Source organism: Mixophyes fleayi, chromosome 12 (genome assembly GCF_038048845.1).
Source record: "Mixophyes fleayi isolate aMixFle1 chromosome 12, aMixFle1.hap1, whole genome shotgun sequence".
Classification (NCBI taxonomy): domain Eukaryota; kingdom Metazoa; phylum Chordata; class Amphibia; order Anura; family Limnodynastidae; genus Mixophyes; species Mixophyes fleayi.
Genome location: NC_134413.1, coordinates 61,899,294 through 61,914,465, shown reverse-complemented (window position 1 = coordinate 61,914,465; position 15,172 = coordinate 61,899,294). Strand labels below are relative to the sequence as shown.

General features: G+C 41.2%; 1 protein-coding gene across 1 annotated transcript in view; it reads left to right on the top strand.

The window, feature by feature from the left end:
• Nucleotides 1-14,891, top strand: part of LOC142108932 (vomeronasal type-2 receptor 26-like) — a 94,141-nt gene extending 79,250 nt beyond the window's left edge. Inside the window, exons 4-7 of the mRNA XM_075192909.1 lie at nucleotides 6,890-7,751; nucleotides 10,166-10,193; nucleotides 14,172-14,673; nucleotides 14,755-14,891. Coding sequence (XP_075049010.1) covers nucleotides 6,890-7,751; nucleotides 10,166-10,193; nucleotides 14,172-14,673; nucleotides 14,755-14,891 — 1,529 coding nt within the window. The remainder of the gene's footprint in view (nucleotides 1-6,889; nucleotides 7,752-10,165; nucleotides 10,194-14,171; nucleotides 14,674-14,754) is intronic.
• Nucleotides 14,892-15,172: the final 281 nt, after the last annotated feature.

Below are 15,172 nucleotides of genomic sequence, written 5' to 3'. Positions count from 1 at the left end.
CATAAATAGAAAGGTGCAGGCCACCTTTGTCTATTTAGTTTTATCAATGTCAATGTATTATTTGTACCACTATCCATCCAATAAACGCTGCCTGTTTCTGGAGCATGACTGTCTATGATGGATGCTCTGTTACGTTCCTTTTTGATTATGAAGTAGATCAGAGAGAAGAGAGCTATCATACAAGTAATCCCTTTGTTCTTTCTTTGCTCCTTTGTGAAGTAATTGTACAACTGAAAAAATGCAGTGTTTCATATGTTATTACTAAGTTGATGTATGCTTCAACAGCTTCAGTCTTTTAAAAGTATAGTGAGTGACTTCTAAAACATTAATTTCTCTTATTATCACTTCACCTGGGACTCCAATTGCTGCTTGCAGTTCTGAATAATCTATTTCTATAGATCAGGTTTTGCAGACCGAGTTTGGTCTATGATGTTGTCAATGAAGAACACTTGCTGTGAGAATTTAAGCTATCATTCCACAAGTCACCTTGTTATACAATAAATGCACTTTCTTCACTGGGGAAGCAATATACTCCATACAACTTTGATTAAGCAAAGCTGATATTTGGATATATGCATTCCTTTGTCAGAGTTATCTTTTGTTTTGGCAACCATAATTATATATTTAAATACCTGCAAATATATATATACAAGTCACAAGTCCCCTAGTTTGATTCACAAGGGCAGCATTATGGCACAAATTAATATCTATTCAGCCAGATCTACCTTACTCTTATAATAATAAGCACTTATAGTAAAACAAGGTGTTTGAAAGGCTCTCGATGTATACTCTACTCAACTATAAGTGCATAGTAAATAGCATAAGTGTCTATAATGGATGCTCTGTTACGTTTTTGAAACTAAATCCAGACTCTTTCCCAGTCTAGGGATACAAATGTTATGAGCTTTGTTGAACTTTAGGGGGAAAAAACCCTTATCAGGGTTTCCCAAACCCAGTCCTCAGGGCTCCCTAACAGTGCATGTTTTCCATATCTCCTTGCTGTAGCACAGGTGTATTCATTACTAACTGACACATTGTAACAGATCCACAGGTGGTCCTAATTATGTCACATGTGATCTGGAAAACCTGCACTGTTGGGGAGCCCTGAGGACTGGGTTTGGGAAACCCTGCCTTATGCAATTTCTGATACAAAGAGGTCAAGAAGGGAACCAGACTGTGTCTTAATAATTTATAATAGTCACCACTATAGCAATCAGGGCCAGGAGATTTGCTAGAGTCTAAAGACTTTATTACCCCATCCACTTCTTATTTTGTAATATCAGAATTCAGCATAGCAAGCTGAACACAAAAAAGTTTAGGAAGGTTCACCTCATGGAGGACTTTATAATGCAATGCTGGATTATCAGGATGAGCTGTATTAAGCTCATAATAATAGCCTTGAAATTGGGCAATATATCTGAAGTAGCAGAAAAGTGGGTGCCAGTATTCAGATTTTTAATAAAAAGAACATGGTTATGTCTACTCTGCATTTTAGTCATATTGGCAAACAATTTGCTTGCTTTGTTTTCCAATCTACACTAGTTTGCGCATAAGATAAAAGAAAACTTTCAAAGACTTGTTTGGCCGAATCGCAAAGATCTAAATTACCGTATATACTCGTGTATAAGCCGAGTTTTTCAGCACATTTTTTGTGCTGAAAAAAGCCCCCTCGGCTTATACTCGAGTCCCACTTACCTGGTCTCCGTTTTCCAGTCTCCCCCGCTCATCTGCAGCCTCTGTGGATCACTGTCACCATTTTATTGTAGCCCGTTTTTGTGTGTTCATTGCACATGGAACAATAAAGTTAAATGAAAAGGAGCCTGTCAGTCAAAGCTAAAGACCGGGACATTTCCATCTAGCCCCGCTGGACAGAGACACATGTGAGTACCCTGACTTGTCCACTGCAATTATTTGCAGCAGTTTTATAAAGTCCAATATTTTCATTTTTTGTCACCTATTAATAAGTGTCTGAAGATTCTTTTGCATAACTGTGAAATCATTGAAAAGTCTAAAAACATCCCAAACTTCAAGTATAATAAGGGTTAAATCACACAAAGCAAATTGTATTGTTCTGTTAAAATGTTTCTTCCAGCAAACAAAATCAAACTTATCTTTATCTGAGCTTTATCAAATTCTATTTAGTGTATGTGCAGCATCTTTTGCATTACTAAAGCCTAAATTACTGTACTGTTCTGAACACTTAGGAGTAACTGCTCATCACCTTATAAAGGCGAATAAACTTAACTGGCACATGTATTTAGTATCCACAGACTGTCTCATTGATTTATATATTAATGATCTGAGTTGTCTTTAGTGAATGTTATTTATATCTGTGTACACCTATTAGGCTTGATACCAAGTGCAGAGGATTTAGTTTAACCATTTGTGTACAATTTATTAGGATATGGGTATATATTATGTACTTATAAAATTTTATTGATGTTTAATAACAATACATTTTGATATATTCATTTACAACCTCATGTTTGTATTATTGGGAGCCCAGTGTTAACGATATCCATGCACTGTTTTTATTTTTGAAACTTAACAGTAGCTGCTGCATTTCCCACCCTAGGCTTATACTCGAGTCAATAAGTTTTCTCAGTTTTTTGTGGTAAAATTAAGTGCCTCGGCTTATATTCGGGTCGACTTATACTCGAGTATATATGGTAATCAGAGAGGAGCAAGAGGTATAAGTGTCAAATGCAAGATTCATGGCAGCATGTAAAGAATGTTATTTGGATTATATATCCTTCCTTTTTTTTTGCCAAACAATTGAATACGTGACCTCACATAATTGCTTTTGAGGTTTCCCAGAACAGGATCAAGTCCTACGGATGCTCTATGTCATCAGTAAAGTTTAACCATTTACTATTAAGATACTCTGTGAAATGTTCTGATTTACTAAGATAGAAGGGGAATCTCCACATCTTGTGTAAGACATGTGGGGCATGAAAGGTGATGTGAACAGAAACAGTTGGGTGATCTGAGTTTAAATGCTATAGATTTGTGAAGATGTGACATGGGAAAAAATTTGATTGTAAACTAATAGTGTTGTGCACTTAGGAGTGAAAAGAATGCAATTTATCCAATGGATTATGTATTCTCCACAGATGCGAAGAAGCATGATGTGATTTGAATAGATCAAAGCTGTTCCATTGGCAACTAGAGAGAACAGATAAAGGATTAGATTCACCCACTGTCAGGTTATCTATCATATTGAAATCCCCACCAAGAATCAAATTAGAACCATCAATATGTGTCAATAACCCTAGAAGTTCAAAACTGAGCTCTCAATTGCATAATCCAGCCACGTATGGAATATCACACTACCTCTCTCTTTTAGTAAAATAAGGTACCGAATAACATTCAATTATCCACGGGGCCTTGAATAACACCACCTGAGCATGGTTACAGTCGGTTTTCTTGAGAATATCAGGAGATAAAGATTTCAAATGAGATGCCACTTTATTCCATTTTGTTGGCGTGTTCAAACCTGCCATATTCCAGGAAACCCTGGAAAACCTGCTGAGCAGAATTAAATAAGGATATTACAGTAGCAACAGGAAAAAAAAAGAATTAATATGCATAAAAAAAAAAATATGAGAATAAAAAAGTAGACATGAACCTCTCCACTAATGGCAAAAGGATGTGTAAAAAAATAGCATAGAGTCCAACCGTACCTGTGTACCCACCAATAAAGTAAAACAAATAGAGCAACACATAGCAATAAAAAAAGATGAATGGGGGCGTCGTATAGCAGCCATTCTAGACAGACGCACATCTCATCATTTCCTCATTTGGACTAGCAAAATCCCTTGTCATTGAAATTTCCTGGCCCTCCAGAAAGTCCTTACCCTTTGTGAATATCGGGACAATACTCCCCTATACACCAGGGAGTGACAGAGCTGCCCCTGCAGCTGCTCTGTGCAGCTGTCACCAACTAGGGGCCTGACCATGTGTGAAATTACCAGCGGGACCCAACTGAACTCTGGACACTTGGGGGGAGCCCAATGCTTGGAGATGCCTGTGGTGCCCCCTACTGCCTGTCCGCCAATTTTGTGTGCTCTGTTAACAGGGTATACCATAAGTGAGGCAGCAATGGCGGCCAGTGGATTTTCGGCAGGAACTTGCCTTCCGGATTAGTTGCCCAGAATAGCAGGGAGAACCAGGTGACAGGTAAGATTTCGAGGGTTCACAGTTTGAAGTCGCAGCCAGTTGGTAAACGAGTGCAGATATTTTGCTGTGCTCGCTAACCCTCCAAGACTGCATTGTAAGGCAGACAGGGGGGTGCAACTCTAGCTGTTAAAGTCTCAGACTCCTTTCTGTGCTCTCTCCAGTCTCTTTGTGGCAAATTTGTGTGGAATGATAAAAAACCTAGACGTAGCATGCTCTGTTTGGCCAAATCTAATCACAAAGAGGGCTTAGGTCTTCCTTTATTTGACAAATACTACAATGACACACAACGGAGCCACCTTATCTCTTCAATGGGTAGATATTGAAGAAGCGATGTCCCCAGACCTGGGGGTGAGATTTTTACCTTGGATTCCTAGAAGTATCAGACCAGCCTCAACACACATTACCCCCTCTATTCACTTAACCTAGGAGATGTGGGTCAAAATGAATAAACAAAGTGAACTGGCCCCTTATCCCTCCCCACTTACTCCACTCTGGTAACACCTTTGGTTTCCACTGGGTTGCATCAGGGCTTTTGCTCACCTTTGGCAGAGGGCGGGTCTGGACCAGTTTCTTCATCTGATGGGTGAGCACGCACCATATTCCTTTGCGGATCTTTGTGAGAATCATGACCTTCCCAACCACCTCAACTCCTACTATATCCAACTGAAAAGCTTCATACAAGCCTAGGCACAATCATCTAAGCTTCATCCACCAAGGCAGTTTGAACGCCATTGTATTTATAACCCAGGACGGCGAGGCTATATTTCCTTTCTGCATTGCCACTTTATATCCGGAAATTTTACTGTCGCTCTGATCAGGGACGTAAATACCAAGTGCTGTCACTTTCTTCAATCGCAAATATACCAGTCGTAAATCAAACATGATGGGGATCTACTGTGTCTTTTTAAAGTTAAGTCTGCATTTCCTTTTTATCTGCTTATTTACAATCACCATTATTTTATAGGGGTTTACTCTGTCAGCAATGTCAGCATCGGTTATAATTACCCAACCCATGAACATACCTATATGCATTATGCTAACTCTGTTTTTTTAGAGGAGAATGGTGCGATTGGAGTATATGTGACAGATTCTCAAGTGTGCCATTTGTCCAGAAGAAATTAGCTTCCTTTGTCCATGTTCCTAAGGGTACAACACTTATGGCCTGAATTAGGTTCAGACGTCGTCCATTTACATAGCATATCTTGTGTGAAAAAACTCTGTGCATGCCCAGAAACAGACATTATGCCAAATAATCTAATTGTAAGGCTGAATGGGGGAGGAAAGGAGTGGACTCGGATAGGCCATGTACTGTAAGAGTGTCCTAAGCAGATGTGGATGATTCAATTCCTATGTTTTGTTGTAAGTATGCTTGTTATTAGCCATATTGTTGGCACCTGGCACAGGGCAGGTTTTAATGTTGACTAAAAGTGATGACTTGACATGGCATAGGCTTCGATTTAAAAGTTACACACATGTGTGTCAGTAGCTATCACAGAACAACTGTATGCTACTAAGTAATAAAATTAAAATACATTGCATGTACAGAACGAATTGAAAGCACACACATATATATATATATATATATATATAGAGAGAGAGAGAGAGAGAGAGAGAGAGAGAGAGAGAGAGAGAGAGAGACAGAGACAGAGAGAGACAAATGAAGAGACACAGAGAGAGAGAGAACAAACAAATGTTTTTTGTCATCTTTGAAAAGTTAGACTTATATAAATTATTATACTGATAACAGTTCTCTTATTTTAAAATCCGATAATAGTTTTGTGCAATCTGATGTGAACTCTATGTGTGTACACTGCAGTACGTTCTGATTGTCTACATATGGCAAGTACTGTTGTGGTAGAGTTTACGTCCACCCAGATTCACATTGAATCATATATTGAGATATGCTTGGATTTGAATAAAGTCAGAACCAGACACAAGATCTGTACACTTTTTTAACGCGCAAATTACATGCAGGTTGAGTTGTAAATTGAATCAGGCACTCAATGTGATGGCCAAGACCCAATTGCTACATCTTTGAGGCAGTGTATAATTCTGCCCATTTGGCATGGCTAATAAGACACGCAAGCTGAAGAACTCCAAATATGTAATGTGTCTCCAATGTGTCTCCAACCCTTGAAGATCATTAGAATATCTAGCGCTGCAAAACGATAATTTCATTACTTATTTTCAATTACTCATGTTTGCATTCAAAAGCAGAATCCAGTCCAATACAATGGCTATATAGCATTTTGCATTGATTTTCCTGATCGTTCAATGTACGGTAAGCTCAACAGATTTGTCCTTATCGCAGCTGATGACATCTTGTCACATATATATATATATATATATATATATATATATATATATATATATATATATATGTGTCCATAAAAAGAGGTATAGTAAAAACGCCAAGGCTCACTAAGGTTACCAGTTTTCATTATTTTTGTTTGACTATCAAAGGATCACAAACAAACCAAATCCAGTAATCAATTTGAGGCTCTTTGACATACTTGTGGGTGATACTTCCATATGCAAATATAAATGATAAATGAAATGAGTAAGTAAAACTAGTTTACAGTGTGTTTTATGGAGTAACAAAAGACCTTAATTTAAACAGATAATAATGTTTTCTATACTGTTTGCTGCATTTGCCATGTTTATAAATATGTTTTCTCTGTGACTTAACATCATTGTTTCTTCTATGTAGATATGGAAATATGTCGCAGTTGTCCAGAAGACCAATGGCCTAATTTAAACAGAGACACATGCATCTTTAAAGACATGTCTTACCTATCATACAGTGAACCTCTGGGAGAATTCATTACAGCTGTATCCATTGTGTTCTTTTCTTTGACTTGTGTAATCACAGCATTTTTTACAAAACACAGAAATACCCGTGTTATGAAAGCAAACAACCAAACAATCAGTTATTTTCTCCTAATATCTCTCAAGATGTGTTTCCTTTGTTCTTTGATATTCATTGGTCATCCCATCAAGGCAACATGTCTTTTAAGGCAAACAATATTTGGAATCACCTTTACGTTTGCAGTCTCCTCCGTTTTGGCCAAGACAGTGACTGTAATTATTGCTTTCAATGCCACCCGGCCAGGAAGCAAGTTGAGGAAGTTCTTGGGGAACAGATTGTCTATTTCTATAGTTATTTTCTGTTCTTTGTGTCAATTAATAATATGTGCTATATGGCTGGTAACTGCTCCTCCATTCCCGTACTATAACATGGAAGATGAAATTGGGAAAATATTAGCAGTGTGCAATGAGGGTTCATTGATTGGATTTTATTGTGTTCTTGGGTTTATTGGCTTTCTGTCGTTTGTCTGTTTTATTGTTGCTTTCTTATCCAGGAATTTGCCGGATATTTTTAATGAAGCCAAGTTTATCACCTTCAGTATGCTGGTGTTCTGCAGTGTCTGGATATCTTTTATTCCAGCTTATTTGAGCACTAGAGGGAAATATGTTGTGGCTGTGGAGATATTTGCTATATTGACTTCAAGCTGTGGGCTTGTCGTCTGTATATTTATTCCCAAGTGCTATTTTGTACTTTTTAGACCTGAGATAACTATTAAAGATATTACAATTGTGCAAAGAAATTAGTGCAACAATTTTAATGCTATACATTAAAATATGAAACACATTAAGGAATCAAGTGGTTTTTTTTTAAGTCTATCAGCTGGGATGTTATGCATGTACGCACCTCTGTTTTTTTATGTACGTTTTCTGAGTGCAGTATTTCATGTACCCTGTATGTTGGTATTAATAGATATGTAAGTGATTTATAGACTTCATTGTCTTGATATTAATATTTGTATCTTATGACTGGGTTTAGAAAAAATATTAATCTGAAAACATTCAGTTCAGGGATGACAAACCGTATGTGAACTTCAGTGACCAGGCTAACATGCTGTTTTCCAGTAGCTGCCCACACCTCTATTATGGGTACTTAGTTGTCTCTAAGGCTTCCAAAAAGATAATCAAAATTCAAAACCAAAGGGCTGGTAGTAAACAGGCAGAATCCAGAACCAAGTTTGGTTAATCACAGAAATCCATATAGAGGTGTGTGCAAAGATAACCTGTCACGGGCAACAACACAATACCTGTCCTAGACTTGTACTGGTAATTTAGACACCGACAGTGATACTCAGTGACCACATCAACATACGAGCACGTAGGTGAAGCAGGAAAAATATAATGCTTTATAAAACCCATTGAAAGTGATCCTAGTAACAACATTGGTTGACTTTTCTATTGTTAACATCTTTCTATAATGAACAATGTTTTAGTATTGGTCTGATTATAATATTTTACACTGTAAAATACTGTTACTGTCCTGAGTTTTTCAATGATATAATGCAGCTCATTACAGTTAGGTATGAGACCTCATGTGGGGTCTCTCCACGCCTAACCAATACAGAGCAGCTTTCCACTATATTGAGTACCTGCTACCCATCTCCTTCCACAATGGGCAATGACCATATGCTTTAAACGTGCAACTTAATGTTCTTACACATAGTATGGGTGCCTGCGGTTCTGCTTGCCCCCCCCGGTGCCACATTCTGGGGTGCTGACATCCCCTGATTAATATTCTATATTCTATACAGTATTATACAAAGGATGCAACCTAGTGGTCTATCCTGGCATTGCAGCTCCCACCTCCATAGTCCTGTTAGGGCACACAGGATTGTCAGAGGCTCCATTACCATTCTAGGAGCTCTCTGAAGGCCTCCTTTGCCCCGAGAATTACATTAGTGCAGCTCAATCAACCAGCCTGCGAAGGATTCAATTGACCTTAAGCATTACATCAGCCATCCCTAAACATTGGTCTGTTGCTGGACGTTGTAATCCCAGAGGTGGTCCCCCGCGGCCTGCTGTGATTGCTGCTGGACAGGATCATTAGGTCAGTGAGTGGGTACTGTGTCACCTGTTAATCTTCAGGGATCTTCCATCATTCCTTGTGAGGTACCACGAGTTTGCGCATATGTTTTAGCTTCACACCTGGCACACTGCGGATGGCCGGGGTCCTCGACTGTTATGTTTCTGTGATGTAGCTGTTATCTCATTCCCGAGTGACCTTTTCTGATCGAATTTTCTGCATTGAAGATTGTTGTGTTTGACCTACCTTTCCCGAATTCTTCTTTATCTCCAACCCTTCTATACTTAATTATACATCCCAGAGTCCATTGAGTCTGTACACCTGGGGGTAAATGTATCAAAGTGCGAGTTTGCAACTCCAGCGATTTTCTCGGGAGAGTTGAAACTCGCCGATGTATGAAGCTCAATTTTCATACAAAATCGCCAGAGTTCTGCTTCTGTCAAAATCGCTACTTGCAAAATCACCAGAGATCAAACTCACCTCTGTTTGCCACTGCAGCTATACAAGTCTACAATGTATGAAGCGGCGAGTTAGCAAACTCAGGAGAGTTTGCTTCTAAACACGCCAGATACAACATGCTGCTTGATAGCAGCGTGTTGTATCAACACATCACTGTTACACTGCCCTGGCAGTGTTAAAAAGTTAAAGAACAGATAAAAGTTGAAAAAAAAAAAAGCGTGAGGTCCCCCCGCTATTCATGCTTAACCCTAGTGCGGCCTGATTAGTGCTGGTCCCGCGAAAATCGGGGAAAAATTTTGCGTGGGGTCCCCCCGATTTTCACTTTACCAGCACTAGGCAAACCAGCCAGGGTTGGTGGCACTATAGCAGGGGGACGCGCGGCAGGGGTCCCCCTGCCATAATGACTAACCAACCCTAGACTGTTCAGCACTGGGCTGAATTCCCTAGGGAGTGGGGTCCGCCGAAAAAAACGAGCGGGCCCCCCCCACTAGAAAGAACCAGCCCAGTGCTGATAGCACTAGGGCTCTTCCTACTACCCCTGGGCTGTGGGTAGTAGGGTAATACGGCGAGAAAGTATTAAAAAAACAAACTGACACCAATTTTTTTTGTGGAACTACAAGTCCCAGCCAGCCAGGTTGCCAAAAACAGTGTGGCCATGCTGGTGCTTGTATAACTACAAGCACCAGCATACCCACGGCAGCCAGGACATGTTGGCACTTGGAGAACCACAAGTGCCAACATGCCCTGACATCTCTGGCTTGCTGGGACCTGTAGTACCACAAAAAAAAAGTTAAATAAATAACAACTCCCTCATAAAAACCACACATATTTATTAAAAATAAAAACCCCACAATAAATACACTAACCACCCTCTTTTTAACCACATCTATTTAATAATAGTTTTTTCATTTTTCTGCAATCAAGTACACAGAGTCGGGATCTTACAAATATGGGCCCCTTCTGGGCGAAGTGTTCCTGCTTTTCAACAATCGTAATTGGAAGTATAAAATGGCTGGGACTGGGGCAAGCCGTCAAGATGGAGGTATAAATATTAAGGGACTGGGGCAAGCCAGGACGTTGGTAAGAAGAAAGAAGACATCATTGGTGAGTATTTGTTTTTTTTTATTTTTATTAAATAGATGTGGTAAAAAAGAGGGTGGTTAGTGTATTTATTGTGGGTTTTTTATTTTTAATAAATATGTGTGGTTTTTATGAGGGAGTTGTTATTTATTTAACTTTTTTGTTTGTGGAACTACAGGCCCCAGCAAGCCAGGGATGTCAGGGCATGTTGGCACTTGTGGTTCTCCAAGTGCCAACATACCCTGGCTGCCGTGGGTATGCTGGTGCTTGTAGTTATACAAGCACCAGCATGGCCACACGGTTTTTGGCAACCTGGCTGGCTGGGACTTGTAGTTCCACAAAAAAATTGGTGTCAGTTTGTTTTTTTAATACTTTCTCGCCGTATTACCCTACTACCCACAACCCAGGGGTAGTAGGAGGAGCCCTAGTGCTATCAGCACTGGGCTGGTTCTTTCTAGTGGGGGGGCCCGCTCGTTTTTTTCGGCGGACCCCACTCCCTAGGGAATCCAGCCCAGCGCTGAACAGTCTAGGGTTGGTTAGTCATTATGGCAGGGGGACCCCTGCCGCGCGTCCCCCTGCTATAGTGCCACCAACCCTGGCTGGTTTGCCTAGTGCTGGTAAAGTGAAAATCGGGGGGACCCCACGCAAAATTTTTCCCAGATTTTCACGGGACCAGCACTAGTCAGGCAGCACTAGGGTTAAGCATAAATAGCAGGGAGACCCCACGCTTTTTTTTTTTAAACTTTTATCTATTCTTTTACTTTTTACCAGGGCCAGTGTAACAGTGATGTGTTGACAACTCACTGTTACAACACAGGCGAGTTTGCCAAACACAGGAGAGTTAGCTAAACTCGTGAGTGTTTACATCGCTCAAAATCGCCAGAGATGACCAGCGATTTTGAACATGAGTCTCAAAATCAAAGCTTGATACATTTCCATTTTATTTTAAAACTCGCGGGTAAACACCCGCGATTTGCCGCGATTTAAACACGCTGGCAAACTCGCACTTTGATACATTTACCCCCTAGACTCCTATCTCCGGAAACTTTTTTCCCAGCTCGCTCCAGAAGTTCCGGAAGATCAACTCTTGCTGGATAGAGCCCACACGACCCTTAAACCTCGTCCATCTGATCAATCTACACCTAGAGACGTTATCCTCCAACTACATTATTTCACAACCAAAGAAGCTGTCTTGCAAGCAGCTAGAAAGCTTTCTTCTTTATCCTATGAAGGATATACCCTTCAAATTTTTCAGGACCTCTCTCCCACAACTTTAACTCGAATGCGGGAACTCCAGCCTGTCACTTCAATCCTCAGGGAGAACAACATCAGATATCGCTGGGGGTTTCCTTTTCGTCTATATCTTTGGCACCAGAATCAACAACTGTCAGCCAAAAGTTTGGGCGAAGCACGGGACCTTCTACAAAAGATTGGCCTAAACCAACAAACCGCTCCGGAAACGGGTCCCTCCACACCGAGAGTGCAACGGCTTCCTCGTAGAGATTGGTCCACTGTCCCTCGCCATTCTAAACCACAATCTGCGGATCCCTGACCATCATGTCCCCGTTCCTGCTTCTTCTTTAAAGTGCAGCCGCACTTCCCTCTATGAGTCTCAATGTGGCCCTCGCAACTGCCTGACATGGTCCTACAATTGGATATAGAATTCAAGGCTGTCGCGTCTTCCTCGCCCTTCATCCTCTATTGTACTGGGACTATAATGTTGGCGCCAGATACTGTATTACCCTCTGTTGTCTGTTGCCTTGTTGTCATCTGCTTCCAGAGAAGGAGGGTTTTTGTTCTTTATTTCCTCCTCAAGGTGTGACGAGGCTATGACGATGCGCAGACTACAGTTCCTGCCTTTGACACCGATAAGTAACTGTGATGATCTGTTTTAATTGTCTCTATGTTGTATTTACAGTTGTTTTGTTGTTTATTTGATTCTCTCTCTACAGCTCTTATATTGGACCACATCCAGTGGCGTCTTATGTGGCCGCTACGATATGTCTCTTGTTATTGAGTTAATTCCTACTCCATATAATATGTTTATTGTTTGTGATTTTTTCCTTGGTCCTTTCTCCCCCTGCTCTTTCCCCTTTCTCCTCTACTTTAGGGCTCAGTAATTTCCTCATACCTTCTTCACTTCCCTCCCTCTCCATAGGTCATACACACTAAATTGGTCTCTCAGGTTCCCCTCTTGGGTCCCCTGGCCCTCTGTTTTTTGGTTATTCCTAGTCTACCACCCCCCTTAGAGCGTTGGGATCTATGCTGGTCCTCCTGATGGCTTGTCCGTCATGTCCTTTCCTCTGCCAGCATCTGCGACAAGTGGACTCTGGTCCGCTATGTTGGTCCCTTTGTAGCCTTAACCCTTGGTTCTCTCCTCCTTCTCCCCACTGGTCGTCACCAACCATGATATTTCCTGTACATTCTTCTTTCTTTCTTCTCTTCCCTGACATCTCTTCCCTCTTCTGGTCTCTAGTGCTCCCCTCATTGACTTATCTATGACCCTTAACCTTATTTCCTATAATGTCAAGGGGCTCATCTCCCCTCAGAAACGGGCTAAACTCCATTCATCCCTCAAGTCTCTTAAAGGAGACTTGATATTTCTACAAGAAACACATTTTGTTAACTATCTCCACCCAGAGCTTCGCTCTAGAAAATTCCCCCTGACATATCATGCATGTGATCATAGGCAGAAAAAGCGGGGTGTAGATATTTTGCTTGTGCGCCATTTAATTTTCGAACTTCGTGACTGTCATGAAGATAAAGAAGGTAGATTCCTGATCCTAATAGGCACTCTAAATAATCTCCCCTGCACTCTAGTGAACCTCTATGCACCTAACACCGGCCACCATAAATTCTTCAAAAAATTGGGCACTTTGCTAGCGCGAGTTTGTCAGAGTGAACTTACTGTCGCTGGGAATTTCAATGCCATCTTAGCTCCAGCTTTAGATCGCTCCTCAGTCTCCACCTCTTCTCCCCTGATGAGAGATGTCCACAACACTGCTGCCCTACAGGCTTTTCTGAAACTCCATAACTTATATTATTCATGGAGAGTATTAGACCCCTTGGACAGGGACTATACCTTCTTCTCTTCTCCCCATAATACCTACTCCAGGATTGATATGATCCTGCTCAGCCACAACCTCACTCTTAAACTTAGCTCTTCCCAGATTTTTCCTGTTACCTGGTCAAACCATGCCCCTATTTCCGCTGTACTTTCCTCTCTTGCCCACCGCCCTCCTAAAGCAACCTGGAGAATTAACGAAACACTCCTACATAATAAAGAAACTATTACTCACCTTCACTCTCTTCTCACTGAATATTTTGTGATAAACGACACCCCTGATATTTCTCCTATGACCCTTTGGGACGCTCATAAGGCAGTAATACGGGTCACCTTATTGCTCTGGCATCTCGGACTAAGCGATTTTGTCTGGCTAAAACTATTCAACTGATGGACTCGCTGAGAGCTCTAGAGCAACGTCACAAATTAAATCCTGATCCCCTAGTTCTCCAGGAAATTGCTTTAGTTCGAGGTGTATTAAATCTCTTATTATCCCACTAGGTTGCTAATAAACTAAAGTGGCTCAATCAACGCTTTTATGAAAAGGGCGACAAGGCCGATAGACTACTGGCCACCAAACTTAGAGCTAAAATAGCAGCCCGGAATCTACTGGCTATCAGGAACTCCGATGGAGTTTTACACTATGACCCTCAGTCCTACTACACTAAACTTTATAACCTTCCCCAACCCTCCGACCCCTTAGTCTCCCAACAACACTCGCAGTTGATTGACTCTTTTCTTTCTTCCGCTAAGCTTCCGAAACTCTCTCCACAGGTTATTACTCTTCTGGGGGATGAGATTACTAGGGATGAGATTGAACAGACCATAAAGTCTCAGAAATCAGGAAAGGCTCTGGGGCCTGACGGCTTCACTCCTGTTTATTATAAGAGGTTTGCTGGGCTTCTGGTTCCCCGTTTGCACACACTCTTCAACTCAATCCTGAATGGGGGTTCTTGGTCAAGGGATTCTCTGGAGGCGCGGATCTCCATCATTCATAAAGAGGGTAAAGATGTTCATGACTGTGCTAGTTATCGCCCTATCTCCCTGCTTAATACGGATGTCAAATTATATGCTAAAATTTTAGCTAATAGATTAAATACGGTCCTTCCCTCTCTTGTACATTACGATCAAGTTGGCTTCATACCGGGCCGTCAGGCCAGAGACAATACCAGGAGAGTTGTTGAATACCAGGAAGGCTCCGGCTATTATTCTCTCCCTTGATGCCGAGAAGGCTTTTGACAGGATCTCCTGGAGCTTTATGTCCCGAGCCTTGTCAGCGTTTGGAATTTCGGGTAACCTCCTCTTTGGTATTCAAGCCTTGTATTCTCGTCCCTCTGCGAGAGTCATGATCAACGGCTCTCCCTCTGACCTTATCACCATATCCAACGGTACTCGCCAAGGATGCCCTTTGTCTCCTCTCATTTTTGCCCTCGTTTTAGAGTCTCTTGCTGCCTCTATCCGAACCTGTCCGGATATACGGGGTGTGCGAACAGGGGATCTGG